General features: G+C 39.7%; 1 protein-coding gene across 1 annotated transcript; it reads right to left on the bottom strand.

Moving 5' to 3' along the window:
• Window positions 1-1,157: 1,157 nt before the first annotated feature.
• KIF23 (kinesin family member 23) lies at window positions 1,158-20,473 on the bottom strand. Its single transcript, XM_085301579.1, has 24 exons — window positions 20,439-20,473; window positions 18,574-18,640; window positions 18,353-18,481; window positions 16,863-16,968; window positions 15,973-16,109; window positions 15,281-15,390; window positions 14,554-14,724; window positions 13,545-13,586; window positions 12,999-13,111; window positions 12,732-12,853; window positions 12,057-12,159; window positions 11,635-11,714; window positions 11,436-11,555; window positions 10,741-10,900; window positions 9,996-10,163; window positions 9,614-9,771; window positions 9,169-9,342; window positions 8,279-8,458; window positions 7,616-7,921; window positions 5,342-5,572; window positions 4,265-4,347; window positions 3,880-3,961; window positions 3,699-3,769; window positions 1,158-1,984 (listed from the first exon to the last, which is right to left on the bottom strand). Exons 1-24 carry the CDS (start codon window positions 20,471-20,473, stop codon window positions 1,969-1,971), a joined length of 2,964 nt encoding a protein of 987 aa, XP_085157705.1. The 3' UTR covers window positions 1,158-1,968.
• Window positions 20,474-20,777: the final 304 nt, after the last annotated feature.

The raw sequence follows: 20,777 nt of genomic DNA, 5'->3' as shown, positions 1-20,777 counted from the left end.
TAACTCCATGTAAGCCAAGCAGTGACAACTTCATGAGAAAACTCTGCAACACTGATGGGCACAGATTTACATATTACACTAGAGTTTGCTTTTCTACAGTTCARTATTGAAGAGGATACACAGCCAGACTCTCTTGATTTTTGGGAACTCATAGCAGAAGTAGTAGCATTATATCTTTCTCTTCCTATAGTCAAAGTTTAAATGCACTGCTTTAAAATTAATGCAAAGCATTCAAAATAAGCATCTACCAAACAGGAAGAATAATTACAAGCCTTTGGAAGGTGTTTCAGGTCTCAGGAAGCTGCTGTACTGGTTTAACTCTGAGGTTTGCCTCTACTCTGCAAGATGACACGGTAGAGACGACAGTTTGCTCCTTGCGAGGCCTGTAAGTAGCTCCACAACTCAGACTTCTATGAGTTCTCCAACCACGTAGTTCTCCAAGGACTGAGGACAGAATTAGAGGAGAAAGCAGCAGCTAATCCAGATGTGGCAGGTTTTGTTTCCAAGACCAGGCCTCTAAAAGCATTAAGCAGCACTGCCTGCTCCAGACACTAGGTAGTAGAATAAAGCTTTGTCGTGTGCTTTCTCAGAGGGATTATGATCGTGCCTGGCCTCAGTCACCTGACTGTTAATATTACCATAGAGAACAGCATTAGCTCTAACCACTACTGGTACTAACCACTCTTCCACACAGGAATCTTTGGCCCACAGAATAGGAGATGTTTCCTTCAAATATAAGCCTTTTCCTGGACCACGTGAAAAGAAATGAGCAACTACAAACAGGTATTCATATTAGTCACTTTTCCTTAAAAGGAGAGGGGGAAAAAATGGCTTTAAAACAAGTGCTTTTCAAACTACTTGTAATAACAAAAGCTGTTTTTCTGGAAAAGCTCAGTACTTCATATCTCTTAATAAGCCAGTCACTCAAAATGAAACTGATTGCCCTCAAAAGCAATTTGCAGTCTTGAAGATAAGCTTGCCAAAGCATTTTATATCTGGGGATCCAAGCAGGTTTTCTGAGATTTCAGAAGTATTCCAAAAGCTGCATTTTAAAATTGCAAATCTACTCAAGGCTCTGCTATATAGCACAAGATGCTGAGATGCTTACATGAAGAGTAGGCTAAGCTACAGAAACTAAGTAACAAGTACATACTTGGTAAGAGCCATTGAATAAAAGTATTTATTTTAACATGTTTGCAGAGCCACACTTTAAAGTTCTCACCATATTTGTGAGCATATTACCCTCTTACCCCATATCTACAGATGTAAAACATTTATAACATTTATTTCTCCTACAAAATGAAGTAGGTATGATGTCAAGTCACCATTACTTATCATCTCTGTATTCTTGCTTTGTTACTATGAACATATGAAAATTGAAATTGTTTTCACAAGCTGATTTGCATGTTAAATAACACTGTCAGTTCAACAGTCATGACTAGGCAATTCTTCCAAAATAATTCATATTACTGAGCAGTTGCTAGTTATAATAAAATTTGAAATGGCACAGAAACATTCCTAAAGTGCATTACTGCAACTAAATAAATAGCAGCATTTATGACTTTTCAAAACAAAAGACCTGAAAAAGAAGGGTTTGCGACCAGAATAGAAATATTTCGCACTTTAAAAAGAAAAAGCTGAAAAATACACAAAGCAGAAGCCTTGTATTATCAGCCTATAGAGATACAACTTAATAACAAGGGATTCATACCTATAAGACAGAAGGTGCTCTTCAGAAGTCCAAAGCACACAGTGGCAGAACCTCCCCAAGTCTATTGAAACTACACACACACAYACTTTTTTGGGTTTGCAAGAACCGTCTCCCATTTAACCACTGCCTAGTATAGTCATTATAAGAATACAAGCCTGTAGTGATAACAAAGCAGTTACTTTATCAAGTTATTACTGGCAGTAGGTTACATCCCTTTGATACGATCAACAGGATTCCAATGCAGTATTACATTAAGCTCATGGTTTTCTTCGCCTAAAAGGAGAAAAAACAAGAAGAGTAGTCACAAACTGCTTTCAGTTTTTATACAGCAGCAATTTTCCATAACACCAGTCAATAGCTTTTTTTTCTTAAAAAAAAAAAAAATCTATTCTGATGTATGCAAAGTTTCACATACTTCCTAAGCTAGAAAAGTATTGACATCAGCAAACTAGAGGTTATTCATCAAGAAACAGTTGGGTTTTGCCTTAAAAAAAAAAAAAGAAAGAAAAAAAGCTATGAACTAAAACCAAAGTTTTATTTCAATTATTTAATAAGCTTGAATAAATACAAGCTCCACTTCAACACAAAAAGTAAAAGATTTTGTACTGTATTACAAGGCTGTAGCAAAGCTGCCAAGTAACAGTAGCAGCCATAAGCAGGTCCCAGGTTCTAGTGAGAGATATAATAAAGTGTATGCTAAGTTGATGACAAACACACGTTTGCGACAGTGTGAAGCAGGGGTTATCCATTTCAAATACCCCTTGAAATACCTTTCCACTACAGCTGTCTACATGAGATCAAAGACAATAGCTATGGTACAAAAGTATGGTAGAAACTATTAGTTTCACTATTTGGATGCCAAATGCAATCAGTGAGATTGATTTTGGCTTCATAGAAGTCTCTTTACCTCTCCAGCCCTCTCCTGCCTGTAAACACGTCTTGTAAAACTGCAAATTTTCTTCCCTGAGTTGAATAGGTCACTTCCAGAGCACTGCCAGCACCTATCTGCAAGAGGCCAAATCTGGATATTGAATTCTGTTCTCCAACACTTAAGTTACCAAAGCTATCTTATCTGAAATATTTGTCAGCAAAGTGTTTCGTCAGACACAGGGCTCAAATGTTGGGCACTGACTTTACAAACTGCAAGGTCATTTTGATATCCTTCTAGGAACTGTGACTTCTGATTTGATACGTTTAAATCTATGGGTGCAACCAACATTCTCATCCCATCAAGATAAAGAATGATAAGACAGACCTGAGAATTCAGGTTGCTGAATATTTGAACAAAAGGAAGGTTTTTCCAAACATGATGAGAGCCAATGCTTCCTTAACAAAGGCCTTTGGCAATTGCACAGCTGCTAGCAGTTAGAATATTAGCCACATTCAAATTTACCATTAGGCATTATCCACAGTTGCCTCAGTTTCCATCCCAATATCGTAAATAAGGGTATTTGAGACCTTATTTAATCTAAAGGTATATATGTATAAAAAAAGAATATTTCCTACTATATCAGCATCTGATAAAGGCTAGGGGAGGGGAAGGAGCGGAATGCAGTTCATCAGTTTTAGCAGTTCAGCAGTTTTACCTACTACTTTTACCATCCCTAACTATTCCACTTTTAATATGCCAGGCATGCCATGGCTCCAGCCCACTTTTTACAGTCCATTTAGTCCACTCTGAATTGCTTTTAAAGGGTAAGCAGCTTGACATTCTGCTCACTGCAATGCAGGTAAGAATTTAAGTAGAACTATTAACATGTCTTCTGGGCAAAAAATCTCCTACAAATGTATCATCAGCTCATTTCCAGCACTAACACTCTGGGATGGAATTGTTTAAAGGGTTATGCACCACAAACCTAAAGCTGTAAAGGCATTGTAGTCAAGTGGAGAAAAAAACAAAAACATCTCATTTCGTGTCATCAGGCTCCATCCTGAAATATTAGAACAAGAACCTAACAGCCCAGCTACAGATGAGAGATGCACTTACTTGGGCTGAGCATGATGCTGATATCCAGGTCCAAGAGTAGATCCTGCCCTCATCTCCACTGCCACAGAACACTGAGAAAACACAAAGTCAGTCTCTAGCACCCCAAAACCCTGCCAGCCTTACTCCACATTTTCATCCCAATCAAGCATGAGATGTTCCCCCCCCCCCCTTTGTAGCTTACTCTAGTTTCTACATCAGTCCATTCAGAGTCTGCAGCATCTTCTGGTGGGTTAGGATTAGAAGGTGATGATCTTCGCTTTCGACTGAAAAGGGAGGAGGGAGAAAAGTGTTACAGGAATGCCATGTACTTTGACAGATTCTTGAATACAACCAAATACATTTAAAGTAATTCTTTAGACAATATAAAAGAGCTTTGTTCCTAGTAGCAGAGCAGCCTTACCAGCAACTCCAACATCTATAAGAAGCTTCCCCCAAGTTACTTCTATACAATTTCAATTCAGGTACAAAAACTTTCTGTTCAATCACTTGAACCAAAATTAGTTACACATGTACTACTGGAAAAACAGGAGTCCCTGTCAGAATCTAAAATTAAGAACACAACTCACCCAGTTGGAGATTCTTGCTTTAGAGTCTCTATCTCTGTGAACTGGACAGCCTGTCCACCGCCTCTGGTTTTGAAAACATCACCCTGGAAGCCGAAAATCGGTTACCAAGTTGCAGTCATTAGGTCAGTATGATTGCTACCAGCACAAGTTTTCACATGAAAACTTAAGTGCTTACAGCCTTCTTTGCAGTTTAGTAACCAGCAAAGATATGTGCCTGAATACATTTTCCCTCAGCCTCCTTGATTACACACAGGGAAATAAAGATGGATCACCACCTACTGTGACAATCATGCAAAATACCCAGGGAGCAGTCACTATTTTGACAAATTTCTGCACAATAGCAATGCCTAAGTATAACACAGACACAAACAATATCATTGGCTCAGTAAAACTTCCATTCCACGGCATGAACAAGCATATGGTCATCTAGAAGCTTCACTTCTGGAAACATAGCTGAGACCTCTAAGGTTAGCTTAGTGAGGGTTGTTCGCTTTTTCAAAGTCTAAAGAAAATACCAGAAGGCCCATAACTACACAACAAGTGAACCCAAGTTCCAGAAACCAAGAGCTCCCAATTTGCCTTAAGTAATTATAGTCAGTATTTTGAGACACAAACATTTCAAGTGTTCAAAGCCTAGGTTATTGCAACAATTTGCTTGTCAGTTTAATACTGGAAATTGTGTTCTGGAACATTCGGATATCCATCACTGCAGCAAACCTATGCATGCTGCTGCAGAAATCAAGTATCACTCCAGTAAGACTGATTCCATAAAAACATCAGCTGCAAACAGAAGCCCAAGCCCATTTGGGCTGCACTGGAGAGGGGGGTGAGGGGGGCACACAATACTTAAATGCTTTTCTTGAACATTGTCACTACTTTCTATAAGTTATTCCAAGCTTATTTATCTTGAAAGCAATTTCAGACTTCAAAGCTCAAAATCAACTTTGCAAAATTTCCAAATCAAACCTCTAGGCACATTTAGTCAAATGTACCTTTTTGCAAGCCGGTAAGACTGTAGCACAAATACATTGTCAGAAACAGGAGTTGACACATTTACCGTGAGGGTGTTTTCTTTACCTTAATTAGTTTTGTTTCAATCTCCCCATCAGAGGCTAGCTCCTGGTGCGTCAGCATATATTTGTCACACTTAGCTAGTGCTTTTTCACTTGCAGCCGCTACTGTGATGGCATGAGGGACATGCGGCTGCATGACTGTTTCAGTGGGCAGATTAGAAGGTGGCTTATGATCTACCCATCTCTCCCCAGCTGAGCGTGACCGTCTGTGTCTGAGACGAACTGGAGGTGCATTCTGATCAAAGTAGAAGAGAATCAGAAGAAATCAGCACACGGTAAATTTCTCAAAGGGTATCATTAGCAAAAGTGAGCTTTTCAGGTCTGGTTAAAACATATCTGTATGAAGATCAAAGATTTATGAATAAAGTACTTTCAGAATCCATCCTTGAAAGGCACCACTATTGAGCACCTTGCTTAAGATTATTAATGGATTTTTTTCTGTGCCAGTTTCTATTGTTTGTCAATTTTAGTTAAGCATTATTTAATCAGTTGCATTCCATATGCAGTAAAGTTTTCTCAGGGAGGACATCTGTATCTTTTGAAGTGCTCCTCCAAATTTCCAAATCAGGATCAATTCCTATAGATGTATTAACCCACCTGAAAAGACAGATTTTGAAATGTTTCCAAGTAAGTAGTTTTTGTGGTAGTAAAGGAAGCAGAGTAAGTATGGATTTTTAAACATCTTTAAAGGATGATGCGAGGCCTCATAGTACTTTTCAGTAAAAGGAGCAGAGCTAGAGGGAGTATCTCCTGTGCTAGTGCTACTGCTTCTCAATTCAGCTGTTGAGAATCCATAGGAGTGACTGAAGTTCATTTATTTTTATTGTGTTAATAAATATTGCTGTCAGATGCTTAGCAAAAATAGAAGACCCATAACCAGGAATAACTTGCTTGAAAAATGGATCCCTTACAGATCTTTGGAAAGTACTGAAATACTGTTAAACCAAGGATCAGTTCTACCCCCTTGCTTGAGACTTGTGGCCTTTTTGTCCATAAACAAGCAGTACTAGTAAGGCCATTGAAAGGTCCTTGAAGCATTATTGAGCTTTAGAAAGAATATTTGCAGGCTCTCTCCATTCCATTTACACATTAATTTTACAGACCTCTGAATCATAGTGAAGTTACGTAATTCAAATCTGTAAGTCCAAATCTATCTACTGTATTTTTAGGTGAGGAGCAATTATGATTTTTGGTAATAGACATACCCCTTACAAGTCTAAAGCATCTCTAAATAAAAGAGACCCCACAATAGAGACACACTGCTTTCAGCAAAAGTTTTCCATTAAAGAAAGATTTCCTCAATACTTCCCCCTGCACCCCCTTTTAGTGAGCAAGTATTGGTTTCTGTTGATGCTTTTTGACAACAGCTTTGCCAAGCTGCCTTAGAAGTTATGCCCTAAGGGCATGCTACTACTGGTTACATTTTACTGTAAGAGACACCACATCTTTCTTTGCTAAGAGTGGCTTATGTGTTAGTTAATTAGAATAGCACTAGCTTGAAAGCACATCCCTACTTCAAAGGGCTAGCAATTAGGAATTTTGGAAATATTACTAAAAATGAATCATACCATGAGAAAACTTTTCTCCTCTTGAGAAGCTCTCTTGACAAGACTGATTTAGTTTCTTTTGTACAATTATTTAGATTTTCCTGAGCCACTATGACAGAGCTATAATGTGACACAGACAAGCTTCATGGATACAAACATCTGCATGCATCAATTTAATGGAGGAAGGAAGAGGAGGAGGAGAAGTGTCCCAACCGTAAACAAAGTCCCCCCGCTTTAACATACACATGAAAATTTGGGAGGAATACTCTAAGAGCAAACTTAACATTCACACAAGTAAGATGCTTGTCCAAGCACTATTTCCAATAAACATTTGCACAAATGGCTCATAAGACCACCTTTTAAGCTGCCCAAACAGACTATGGTAAATTGCAGACTGCAAGATAGATCTGAGGAGACAGACAAATTGAAAAACAAGGAGATTCATAGCCAGAGAAAAGGTCTAGCTAGTTCAGAATTCCTTACAAGAGCTATCTACATGCAAGCAGGAGACAGGTATACAGTTTTTAAAGAATTTTCAATTGTCAAATTAAGAAGTCAAATAGAATAAATAATGAAACTCAGCTTGGAAATAGTACTGTCCTATGAAAAATACATTATGGAATGAGCTCTGATCTGTTTTAGGTGTGCTCTATGTAAAATAGCAGTTAAAATCAGCTTCTGAGACAGACTAAGCAACACTACATTTAGTTTTTGACAGGAGCAGCACTAACCCTGCAGCACTGGTCCTCTTCTATTTCTAGCTCATCTCTACGCCTGGGAACCTCAATGACTCCAGTCCAGCACATCCCTCGCCTTCTCTCTGAAGCATTATAGTTTCTACTTTGTTCTGGTTCTTGTAGTCTACTCCTTGCATTAGAAGTGCCACTGGTATGCTTGTGTGAAGGGATTTTCTGCTCCCATTCCGTAATACAGGATGCCACAGAAATGCTGCTACAAGAATTAGAACGTCTGTGCACCTGTGGGTTGCTCACAAGTCGCTGGCTGTTAGGGACCTGAGTAATGCAATTACTAGAAGTCTAGAGAAAATAGGAAAGAAGTTAGTGAACATGCAGAACTGTCAATTCAAGCCAATAAAATGCTATCACACTGCACATTGTATTCAATTCAGATATTCAGCTTATGGTTTTGGACAGTTAGTGTGTTTCAGTGACAGCATTAAGAATCAGGTATTCTTCCAATACTAGGAGCACTAGAAGATAGCAGCACGAATAAAGAAAACTGATAAATACAATTGGAGAAAAAGAACTCRGAGGTTAGTCATTGAAATTCTGTGCTTGAGGACCTTTTCTGGGCACTAAGACAAGTGACCTGCATTTTAGTTCATTCTTACAAAAATACTTGTTTCCATGTCAAGTGTTTCATGGGCAACTTACAGGTACTGGTGAAGGAGACACTGATCTCTGAACAGGCTTCTCTCTGTCTCTCTCCCGTGAAGGCCTCTCAGGTTTCTCATTCTTTGGTTCAGTAACAATGGCCTTTAGTTGCTTCAGTTTTTCATCTTTGACCCAAAGTTTGTTCTGCATTTCCAGCTGCTTTGCTGCTACACGACGTTCCTGGAAAGACAAGTGAGAAAGTGCAAAGTACGCTACACAAAAGCACAAGCAAGTAATTGTACTGTAAATTAAAAGACAATCATATGTTCCAGAYTGAATGAAAGTTTTCCCTGTTAAGACATAAGGTATTGAAAATAATGGCAAATCAAGTAAAAAATAGACTTGCCAAATTCCAGAACAATACCATATTTAATGCCATAAATAATTTGCCTTTTGAATTAAGGCAAATGGGAGTGTGTTTAACAACAGTTCTATCAATGGTCCTGAAGCATGAACTTGCAGTATTAATCCCTCATATTTCCTTTCCTTATTGCATGTCAAGCAGAGTTGAGCAAGAGCGTATGCAATGAGAAAGAAACCAATAGCAGGCTCCTGTTGGCAGCTGACAGAACAACGCAAGAATCACTCCTGAAATCAGAGAGCCAGAAATTCAGAAAACAAATTCTAGATATTGGACTGAAATGAGGAATTGCTTGACCGCTGTTGTAGCTGCATCAGAAGTTCTTGAGAAGTATATCCAAACAGATCGTACTTAAAAGAGATTAAGCTGAAAATTTTTAAACTCCATATTTAAAGCCAAACATCTTTAGTCTTAATACTACTTTAACTGTAAAGAAAAAAAAAATCCACAACCAAAACCACAATCCATCATACACACAACATAGAAAGGCATAAGGGAGTAATGCTAATAGATACAGCAGCATACTTACACACTCCTTTTCCCATTTCATGGTCGTTTCCGCCACCATGCCTTGTAACCTTGCCTCCAGTCTACGCTTGTCAGAAGCTTGACGCTGCAATTTCTGACTCTTGCTTTCTAGTTCTTGCTGGAGATTACGTTTGTCTTCCTCATAAATTGTAGCAGTTTTCTCCAAAATCTCAATCTAGAGGAAGAAGAGAAGTACTTGGCTATGCGTCTTACAAGAACAACCATCTAAGCTCAAGACTGCTAGTCATATTTCATTAAGTTAACAAGAGCAAGAATACATTAGCAGTTCATATATACACACATGCACACACACACACAAATTCCAGAAAGTTTTGGATATTTTGCAACTTTAAGTTGCACAAAGTATTGAGATGTGCCTCACCTAATAAAAAAGCCAAAAAGCTAAAAACTTTCAGTTGAAGTTTTCCCCAGAAAATACTCTATACCTTATATTCCAGAGTTTTAGTTTTCTTCTCCAGGCGTTCTAACTCCATTTTCTGTCCTGCTATTATTTTCTCTTTTTCAGACAGTTTTCCTTGAATATAGTTTTCCTTCGATACAACGCTGGAATCAAATTCTTGCAGCATAGTTTTAAATGCAAGCACTGCAAGAGAATCAACATATTTTAATCCTCTCACTCTATCCTCCAGATAGAGGACAGTTCTTCCACTCCCACCAGTTTAATGCTACCAGCTATTTCATTCCTCCAAGCAAAGAATTTCTAAACTATCAATTGAGACAAGGTATTTACTCTGTGTTGGTACAGAGGACGTCCCTGAAGAGTAGTGAGACAAAAGTCCAGTTCAACACTGATGTTCAAATTCTTACCATTCTTGGCAAATTCCTCTGACAACATTTGTCGTAGCTTATGGCGTTTTTCCAGGACTTCAATAAGCTTTGGAAGTGTTTGATCATCATTAACATCCAATAGTTCACAGGAAGGCAATGGAGGAAAGCTCTGCAAAAGCATTTCTGAAACAGATTGCTCTTCTGTTTCTGTAAGATTTAAAGCCAAGAAAGTCTGTCAACAATCTACAGATTGGAAAAATTCCATTTGACAATGCATAGCCATAGATCATTCATTCCATAATATTATGGAGTAGACAGAATAATTACTAAGAACTAGAAGTTTTCAGAAGAGTTGACAGTATTGAAGAAAGATTAAATGTGACATTTTTGATTCATTACTTTAGAATACCTCCAGGCAACTCCTGCTTTCTACAGTAAGCCTTAAGCATACAAAAACATCAAAGTATCAGCATCAGTATAACAATTTCCTTTCAGGAGCTGCAGTAACAGAACCATGAATTCAGCTCATCACCAGTTACAAAGAATTACTCTGATGCTGTAGTATAAGCCCAGTTACTGTAAAAGTATTACTGCAGTATAAAAAGAGCAACTCAAACATATATAATACAGAATAAGCTCATGACTAATGCATAAATGAAGTTTCTTTTGCACTTTTAATGTCTGGATCTTTAAGGACTTTTAAGGTCTTTGTTTTTTTAAATAGCATTCATCTGCAACAAACAGAAAAGCCTGTGCTGTAATCACCTAGCATTTTAGCATTTACCTCCATTTATTGGGCCACCTCGCATCTCCAATTTCCGTGAAAGTTCTTCTCTAAAGGCCTGATTCCTAAAGCGTCGCCCTGGTGTTAAGCCACAGAGTGGTTTATCAACAGGTCTTGCAACTTCAACTTCCTGTGTCATTTCTGCAAATCGCATCACTTGCTACAAAAGAACAAAAGCAAGCTTAACAATGAATCTAAATCGAGCAAGTCCAAAATGAATTGGGAAGTAATATTTTAGGCCAATAAGAGCTTTAGAGGAGACATTATCAAGCTGTAGTATCAAGTAGCTCCCAGCAACACAGGTTGCAATTTTAAAGTGGAGCATCTGAAAAATCTTTCTAGTAACATTCTCCCCACCCCCAACCTCCACCCTAAAAGAGCCAGGGAACTGACTGTGCAAACACCCGACTGAAGTTCTTGCAGGTACTTCCACAGTGGGAATTAAGCACTTGCACATTGCTGTGGGTTTGGACTTTTGTAAATAAGATGACTTCTCCTAATTTACGTGCAATGTAGTTGTAATTTTTAAGAAAAATGAGACTTAAAGGGCACATCTACCTAATGGTAGCATATTTGATTACATGAGGAGTCCAAGCAAAGATTACCATTCCTATACCCTGCTAAACAAGTGCAGTAATTTGATGATAAACATGAACGAGGGAAAGAGGAGAAGAGAGGGAAGATCTACAAGTTACCAAGCTTTCCTCGTAGTCTTCAGCTTTGGGATTAACACACACAATCATACGCACTTTTCCTTCACCATCAAAATAGTTCTTGAAAAGATGAGTCAGTTTGGAATCTCTGTATGGAACCATCTTAGAACAARCAAAGATCTAGTAAGCTTTCATTAAACCAGATCTTCATCAAAAGATAATTAGATGATCAGTTGCGTACCTTATTTGTTCCATACATCTGGTTTTCCCGTAGAACTTCAATACATGTTCTTAATGTCATTAGTGATTGATTAATATTACCTAAAAATAAAAATAAATAAAAAAAATGCTCCTTAAGCAGCCATTTAGATCATGTTCCCAAATTATTCTTAAGTAAACTACTAAATAAACTGCCTGGACTCTTAAGTAAGATGTATTACAGATAACTGCTCTAATTAGTCTGAAGTATCCATGAATTTAGTACTACAAAAGAAAACTTCTAATTTCTAAACTTGAGGATTTAAGACCATCAGATCAGATAACTGGACATCAGAACAGTACACTCCCCTCCCCCCTTTTTTCCCTCCTTTTTGCTAGGATGCAGACTAGTACTTGAATATGAGCATATATACAACAAATGAGCTGTCTAAATATGGTGCATACCTGCTTCACGCAACCTGTTCCCTTCAGCTTTTGTTCTGTTAGTTCTTTCACTTCCAGCTAGATCAACCAAAGACAGCTGGCTTAAAGTGATCTGTTCTTTCTCCTATTACAGGAAAGAAAATTATGTTAGGCTAGTGATTAGCACTGTGTTGCCTCCTGTCTAAGTGTGGGGTTAAAGGGGGGGACACCCTCAAAATCCAGAGCCAGCATACAAACTTAAAAGATCCCATGTTGCAACTTTAGGAAGAGTCTGAGAGAGTTATTATAATCCTTAATGCAAGAAAGTGTCCACCACCAGCTTTCTAGTATATATTTTTTTCCAAATATGTTCTGGTTTGGACCACAAGATAGATGCAGCAAGTGCACTCATTCAAAGCCTCTCGGTTTTATACTCTTAACAGTTTTAGCTTAAGAGGAACAGAGGTAAATAATAATAAAATAAAGGAACGAGCAGTTTTATTCCCCATTTTAATGCTCTACTTTTATTATAGAGAGGAGATTCATTCTGACAGAGATCTCAGAAATTTAAAAAGTCTGATTTGCTTCACAATGAAATTGCTAACTAGCAGGTGCATATGTTCAAGACAAGTTCACTATTTAGGTAGATCATGCTGCAAGGTTCTCTACTTCTTCCAACACACACAGAGTTCTTTAATAGTCTGCTCATGAATTCACCTGTAGCACATTATCACCATCTGCATCCAGGGGTGCCTGAGCCAATTTTATTATAAAAACACTGTGAGAGCGACTAGATTCTCTATTCAGCTGAGTATTTGCAATACGCCTTTTCTTTTGACCTGTTTAAAGCAAAAAACAAAAAAGTAGCTGTGTTTTATTTAACAAACTTGTCACTTAACAAAGTGAATTCTGTTTCCACCATGAGAGCGAGAAAGATTACATGTCTATATTGAATTTTAAAAGTTATATTTTAATATAATTTACCTCTCCAAAACACTTCAAAAGCTTCTTCTGTAGATTTCACCTCTACTTCGGTGCATCCTGTGACATACATGTTGTGATTCTGGTCCTCACGCAGTATTTTAGATTGTGGAGGTCTTAAGGAGGAAGACAAAAGAAAAAACCCAAAACTGAAGGGAGTTTTATATACGACTGTACATTTTATGTCATGCAAATTTGTTTGTTTAAATATAAAGTTAAGACTGAACGTGTCAATTATCCATACAGTAGATGGAAGAAGTACAAATACATGGACACACACTCAGCCAGGATTAGTTACACTTCAGCTACTGCTTTAATTTAGAAGCTACATTTAATTGCAATTCTTACTGGAAATCACAAGTTTAGATGGCAGCTATTATTTTTTTTTCTACATGCATATGCTCATACAGAAGCAAGATTGCTTCAGAAGTATTCTGCATTTGCTAGTAAAGCAAGAAAAGGTAGGGAGTCAGTCTGAGTTCATTTTCTGCTTCTACTACAAAGAAATTTCACTTTTCTATATGGTGAATAATATGCTTATGCACATACATAAAGTCACYGTTTCGCACAGGAGTGTTGCAATTGTTCCACCTACCAAAAAAACAGGGTTAAAAAAATATTAAATCATTCAGCTTTTGTCAAAAATGATTTTATATTTAATACACTGCAGTTTCCATAAAGGGAAATACTTTAAGATCCTTCCTAGGCTGACTTGGGGGTGATGAGCAAGATACTAAACCAAATACTTTAATCCTTCCTTAAAAAGCTTACAAAGCTTACATACACATTCAAACTCGTTTCAAAGCAGTACCCTAGAGCTAGCGCTTGATGCCTGAGTGCAATGTGCAATGAGTTGTTTTGCTCTAGTTAATCTTTACAAATTGGCCAACTCTTTAACTAGGATGTATGCCAATACATATGTACGGCGGGGGGGGGGAGGGTTAATGGGTTTAGAGTTAAAAATATATATTCAAAGTGTAACTTTCAGACTGTGCTTTTTCCAAAGATCTCAATATTCACCAGTTTTGGACATCAACCAGATACATGTCTTTCCACACAATAGCCAAAATTTCACTTAAGACACCATTCATCTCTTTCTATAGAGATGGTCAGCATCATGAGAAATAATATGCAAGCTTGCATTAACAGTAATTAAGAACCAAAAGTGGCTATTCCCCAATACACTTTGTTTCCAGGTGGAAAAAAAGCAGCTCTGAAACTGCTTACTCTAATTGCCATCATCTGCTACAAATACTACTTGCAGAATAGCATGAACATCCTTAGAATCTCAGTGGAATACAATAAATTATCTAACAAATCCCATATTTACTTATTGATCTGCCATTATACTAATGAAGAGAGTACTAAGTCTTAGAATCAGCAACAGAAAGACCATCAGTACCTGACACACTTAAATGCTATTGTCTAGACTCCTTGACCATCACCCTTCTCACATTATGGAGTTGAGCCAGACTTGCCAAGATTTCAGCTGAAGACATATCACAGCCCCCATAAAAGTATAACTGAAGCCATCAACAAAGGTATTCATAAAACTTACTTTGGTTTTATGGGATCAAAGGGAGCTTCTTCTAACAGGTCATATATGTAGTTATTGTAGATCTCAATATAAGAGACAAAGACACTATACACATTATCTTCATCAACTTCTTCCACTTTGCAGTGATCTTGGACATTGATCATATCAGCAAATTCTGGATCTATTTGTCGCCTGTTGAACACACAGAACAAGCAATTGTAGTGGAGTATCCACAGCCAGCTAACATCTTATAGATAGTGACTGTAAAATTCAGAAGTCTATTGACAGATAGCATGATTCTTGCACTAAAAACTACAAACAAAACATCCAGTTTTTCAGAGTGCTTTTTAAAATTTTATTTGATTTAAAGGTTTAAATATATTAAATTTTCAGCTGTCACTGCTGTACAGTTACAGTAATAATTGCAGAATTCCTGGATAGTTTGCATTTGTATCATCTTCCATTCAGCAGTCTCACTTGTTTGGCCTCACAGTATCATTACTAAGTGAAATCATCACATTTTACTCATGGGAAGGTACAGCTACAAAGACAGAATTAAGTTGCCTGATTCTGTATCTTCTAATCTAAATTACACTTAATTACACAATTCCTCAAACCACAAGAAAGTTTATATATAAATTTTCACTAATACTTTTTTCTTCTTTAAGAGAGGAGTCAAGAGACAGTTAAGATCAGAATTTCAGAATAGTGACATTAATTCATTCTGCACGCTACAATAGTTACTTACTTTCCAGATGGAGTTTTTGGAACAGGCATGGCGTCTCTTTTCTGTCGCTCTAATAGAGCATCTACTTCACACTGAACATCCACACCATTCTTGTCATCAAGCTTAAAAACCTGTGTACAGTGAATATACAACATTTAGCCAATATAACGACAAACAATAGAGAATATAAGGCTTTGGCCAGCAAAACACAAGTTATGTGATTAAACTCTGGTAGAAAGCAAATACTGTGCCCTGTCCTAACACTCAATCTGCTGGCTAGGTTCAACAGAGGACAGATATTCCAGGATAAATATTTCACAAAAGCTTCCAAGTTAGCATTCTACTAAGGAAAAGGCTTTAGCATTATTTCCAATATTTTCAGACATCAGAAAACCCAGAGACGTTTGACAACAAGGAAAGTTTCAAATCGTTTCCTACATTAGTAGATACAGAATCAGATCAAGCCAGAGGAGGACAATGCTCAGAAAGCTTTTCTTTTGTTTCTCATTCTTTAACTATCTTTTAAAAACAATTACAAGGATAACCAGACCAGAGTGTTTATTTTTACAAAGTGTCCCTCCTAGCTACTACATCTGCCTCCTTTGCCCTACGCTTCCAATTCTGTTGTTGTTTAAACATTTCAAACAGTAATTTTTCTAGTATTTTAGGCTGCTGCAAGCAACAACTAAAGAATTTAGTGCAAAACTACACACAAATCGCTTGGCCTGGAACAGTCCTATGCTGTTGAAGATCATATCCAAGCACCGAGGAAGAAGTCCTCCATCACCAGGAGATCCTGTCATGGTATGTGTTTTTCCACTGCCCGTTACACCATATGTAAAAAGCAGGCCTAGGAGAGACAGAAAGGTAATGAAATGGTGCTGTCTGTCTTTAAAAAGCTCAGTTACAATCTCACTCATCATCTTTCTCAAGTCTTCCCAAGTATTTGGGAAAGCCAACGACTCCTTCTGAACAGTTAATAGTAAATTATTCCAGCCCCTCACAAAGCCGCTATTAATCAGTCAATACCAGTATTTGCATTGATACATACTACAACTAGCAATGCTTATAATCCTGTTTTCAAAGGGTACATTTAGAAGGCAAAATGGAATAAATTTTTCCCAAGTCCGAGTTGCAGAGGACTGGTTTATCTTGACAGTTACTGGGGAGTCTGACATTAGCCAGATACTTCAAGGACCAACATAGCGATATCAAACTGTGCCCAGGACATCAAATCCTAGAAAGACATATTGATTTATTTTAAAAATCAGTCTTTAGGTAGTAAAGTCATCCCCTTCTGCAAGAGAGAAAAAAAAAAAAAAGAGTTTCTCTGGTTAATAATATACAAAAAACCTAGACCTTGACACAAGTAACATGCATGCCACAACACAGCTGACTAAGTTTAGAAGTAAGGAAAAGCAGGAAGAGCTTCCAAGAACACTATATAAGAGACGAACCACAAATATTTTCATTGAAGAAGGAAAAAAAAGTATTTATGATTTCTTCTTAGACAAACTAAAAAACCTTGACACAAGTCACAGCAATAAGAAAAAAAATGCACAATACGCATACAGAAAGTGGCAAAAACCAAGTCCCTGCTTACCATTTTTCCCACGAATGAGGTCTTCCACAAGAGGTTTAGCCACCACATCAAAAAGCTCCTTCTGAGCAACTAGGGTGCCAAATACTTCTTTAAATGAATACTGTGTCTGAAGAAAGAAAATACACTTCCCTAAACATTAAGTTCCCAGAAGTCTGTTGCTTCAAAATGTGTCATACCTTAGAACTGTTTTTCATCAGCTTACCAAAGAGATGTAGATTCTATTTTAAGATTATACCAACATTAGAATACATAGTTGCTTCAGTGTAAGTATGCTGAGAATGAGCTCAGATCTGCATAATGAACAGCAATTTTTTCATCTTCATAGAACTTAAGTCCTATGAATAATAAATAACCAAAATCATCACAAAGCCTGATGTCCTAGCAACCAGAGAATCTCACCATTTTCAGCTTCAAGTCCAAAACTTCTGCTCAAGCCCAACTATCTCAGCACTCAGCAATTAAATACCCACAATGGCAAGAGACAAGTTGTTCCAGCATTTAACCAACCTTAAGTTTGTGTCTTTTTCTAGACTAGTCCCAATTTCCAGTCCTAAAGTTTCAACATACATACAAACATCTTTTTTTGAGTTTGAGTATGCACGTATGTTTGAGTTTCGATCACTCTTCATTAAGACACTTGCTCATGTAAATATTTGCACTTTTAAGTTTTCCAACAAAGGTCTGGTTACCAAACTTCTATTTAACCTTTGGCTCTTTTTTAAGCCTTTAATAGTTGCTTTACATATCCTTAAGAATTTCCTATATTGAAATCAGAAGCAGGTATTCTATATCTCAACTGGCATTCACTATTTTTCTTCTCAGTAACCTAAAGAAGATGTCTTCTTCTGAGTTACACTGCTGCACTGGGAACTTGCACGCAACTGTTTTACTACCAAATTACGTTCAGCCCTCCAGCTCCTTGTTCTGTACCTAAATCCTCCCTTCCTAGTCAATACACCTGCTAGGCTAAACACACATACYGGTCAAGTAGCAACATGAGCTGCTGGCTGTGAGTGACTACTACTTGCTTTTCTTCATTTCATAACATTTCATCGCTTCCAAATAAGCAACAAGTTTTTCTGTCACAGAAAATGTAAAGAAGGGAACTTTGATTTTTGCCCAGTGTGAAGTTTGAGATAAAGCAACTCTTAATTCATTTAACACTGGTTTTGCCGTTTGTTTTCTTTTAAGTAGTCTTACATGGCAGAATCCTTAAATCTAAATATTAGTCAGCTCTGTTTTTTCTTTTAATACTTTTAGTCCTTTCCCGGCTCCCCACAAATAAGCCTTAAGACCTGGAGGCTTTATCTGACGCCTTAGGAAAGCCTGCATTTTTGCTCTGGATAGTTTTTCCGAAAATTCACCTTTCTAAGAGCACCAACCGCATAGGCGCTGCTGACTTGCGCCACCACAAGAGGATACCGGCAGCCAGCAGAAAATAAGGCCACCAGAGGCGGAGACCCCCGCCTGCAGCGCCGCGCGGCCATTACCTCCCGGTACTCCCCGTTGCGGGACACGCGGTAGCCGTCGGGCGGGTGGATCTGCACCGTGGTCTCGTTGATCACCTCGATGCAGCACTCCTGGTCCGGGCGGCTGAGCGGCCGCACCCTGCAGTACACCTGCGGGCACACAGCCCCGTTGTGGCGGCGGCGGCGGCGGCCCGAGCCCCACCCCCGACACCGCCGCCACCCCGCGGCGGCCCCACACTCACCCCCACCGGATCCTTCAGGCTGGGGTTGGACGGCTTCTTCGGCGCCGGCCTCCGCGGCGTCTTGACCCTACTGGGAGAAGAAGCGAGGCGTCAGCGCGGGGGCGCCGGGCCGGGCCGGGCCGGGCCGGGCCGGGCCCCGCGCCCCCCCCCAGCCGCCACTTACGCCGCCTTCAGGGCCCTTCATGGCGCGCGCCGGGGGTCCCGCGCGAGGCGGGCGCTGCCGGCGAGACCACTCGCGCTTTGAACTTCCCTCCGGCCCGCGCGCCCGCTGTTATTCAAATCTGTCCAATCGGCGCGCGCGGCGGCGCGCGCGTCACCGCGCAGCGCGTTGTTACGTATGGGGCGGGGCGCGGCGCCGAGCGCGTTGCCAGGGCGACGACCGCGGGCCGGGGGGGCCGGAGCGAGGCCCGAGGCCCCGGGCCGCGGCCTGCAGCCCCCCGAGGGGCCTCCTCTCCCGGCCGGCGGCTCCGGTGCCCTCCTCTCCCGGCCGGCGGCCCGTTCCCCTTGAGCGAGGAGCGAAAACAACGCGCCGCCGCCGGTGGGAGCGCGGGAGACCCCGGGGCAGCCGCCCGCGCTAGTCCTGGTCTCCTGTTTCCCTCTTCCTCTGCTTGGTTCAAACAGAGATTCAGGCCCGTGGAGACGRGTGTAGTCCAACGAGGTTGGTCTGCCAGCGCCCCTGCACCGTGCCCGCAGCCGAGCAGCTACCTGCCCCGAGGTAAATGGGTTAATTCCCAGCCTTCAGGAAATGGCTAATGGCAGAAACCAAAACCCAAAGGGTGGAACTGAGACACATGTGAAAAGAACAGCTGAGTGAGGGCATGTTGAAATACCTGCATCCTGCAAAGGAACTGTGCTTTTAAATCTAACRGACAGACTGGGGTCAAGGCAATGGCGAGGGTGAAATAATTTGTTTTTTAACCGTGGTTAGCAGCTCAGAAAGCCTTCAGGGGGGTGAACTCCATCTCACCTAAACCACAGACTCTTGCCAGTTGTCAGCTTTGGTGCCAATTAACTAAATCAAGTTAGCCAATCCCATTTAAAAAACAGCAAAGGAARAACAAAGAAACTCCACCAAGCTGTCAGTTTTCTTCTGTGACAGACCACTATTGGAGCGACCCATTTAGTGCTCTGGGCAACCTTCGCGTCTTAGTGACTCTTTAAAGTATATTGAAACAGACACATTTCTTCACACCCCTGCTCATAACACCCATCAACAGCACAAGCAAAATTAAACCTACACAGAAGTAGAACCAGAGCCCAAAGTGCATTTTTACCATCACAGTGTGCCTCACAAGGCAAGATGGGTCTTACACAGTACTGTAAAAACAGATGAGATGGGGTGGTTACCCTCAAAAGCAAAATAAATTGCAAAAGCCCTGGGAACTAACAGAGAAAGGTGCCTGAGGCTGCGCTCCTGACTCATAACAAAAACTTAGCTCTCRCTCCTGCTGACTGCTGTTGCAGTGTCTCATGGTACTGCTTTGTACTGCTTCTTGTAGATCCCAGACTGTTTAGGACTTTGTAAGTTTAAACCAGTATATTTACTTCTGTCTGGGAAATGATACATGCATCATGGATGAGAGCACAATTTAGACTGATCACAGAGAGAAAGGTTGCTTAATGAACAAGCTAACAATTCATGTACCCGCTGCCATTTCCAATAGATTGAAGATACAGCCCCAATGGAATGTCAAATGCCAAGGTGATAAAGACATGCAAGGCAGTTAGAAGGTCTGTAACCGAGTATGTATTTGTTTTCAGTTAGGCACAAGCTCCTATCTCTCTGGAGATGGAAAAAAGGCCAAAATAGCTCTGTACTAGTTACCTGATCTAACAGCAGGAGCCAGGATTCTAATCAGCTGTACAGATCGTAAACCTCAGCAAGTAAAGGGAGCAACATAACCTCAGTCACTAGGGAAGAAATAACCCCCCCACCACGCATGGTCATCTCAGCCTCCCGAGAGCGCATTCCCAGGCAGCAGGTCCACATCCACRCCTTTATCCTCACCGGTGCTACAGGCTCTGTACTACCTCACATGGAGAGGTATTCCCGAAGATGTTCCCARTTCCCTCTGCAAATACACTTATACCCTGATTGCAAATTATTTGAATCTATTTTGTGCATTATACTGTTTTGGAAAAAAGACATGCATCTTTTGGATTAGGAGTTATTCAGAAACATTCAGATTCRTGATTTACCTTAA

Source organism: Rhea americana, unplaced genomic scaffold (genome assembly GCF_003343005.1).
Source record: "Rhea americana isolate MKP2758 unplaced genomic scaffold, rheAme1 scaffold_178, whole genome shotgun sequence".
NCBI classification, from domain to species: domain Eukaryota; kingdom Metazoa; phylum Chordata; class Aves; order Rheiformes; family Rheidae; genus Rhea; species Rhea americana.
Note: the sequence above shows the minus strand (reverse complement) of the source record. Positions and strands in the feature narration are given on the sequence as shown.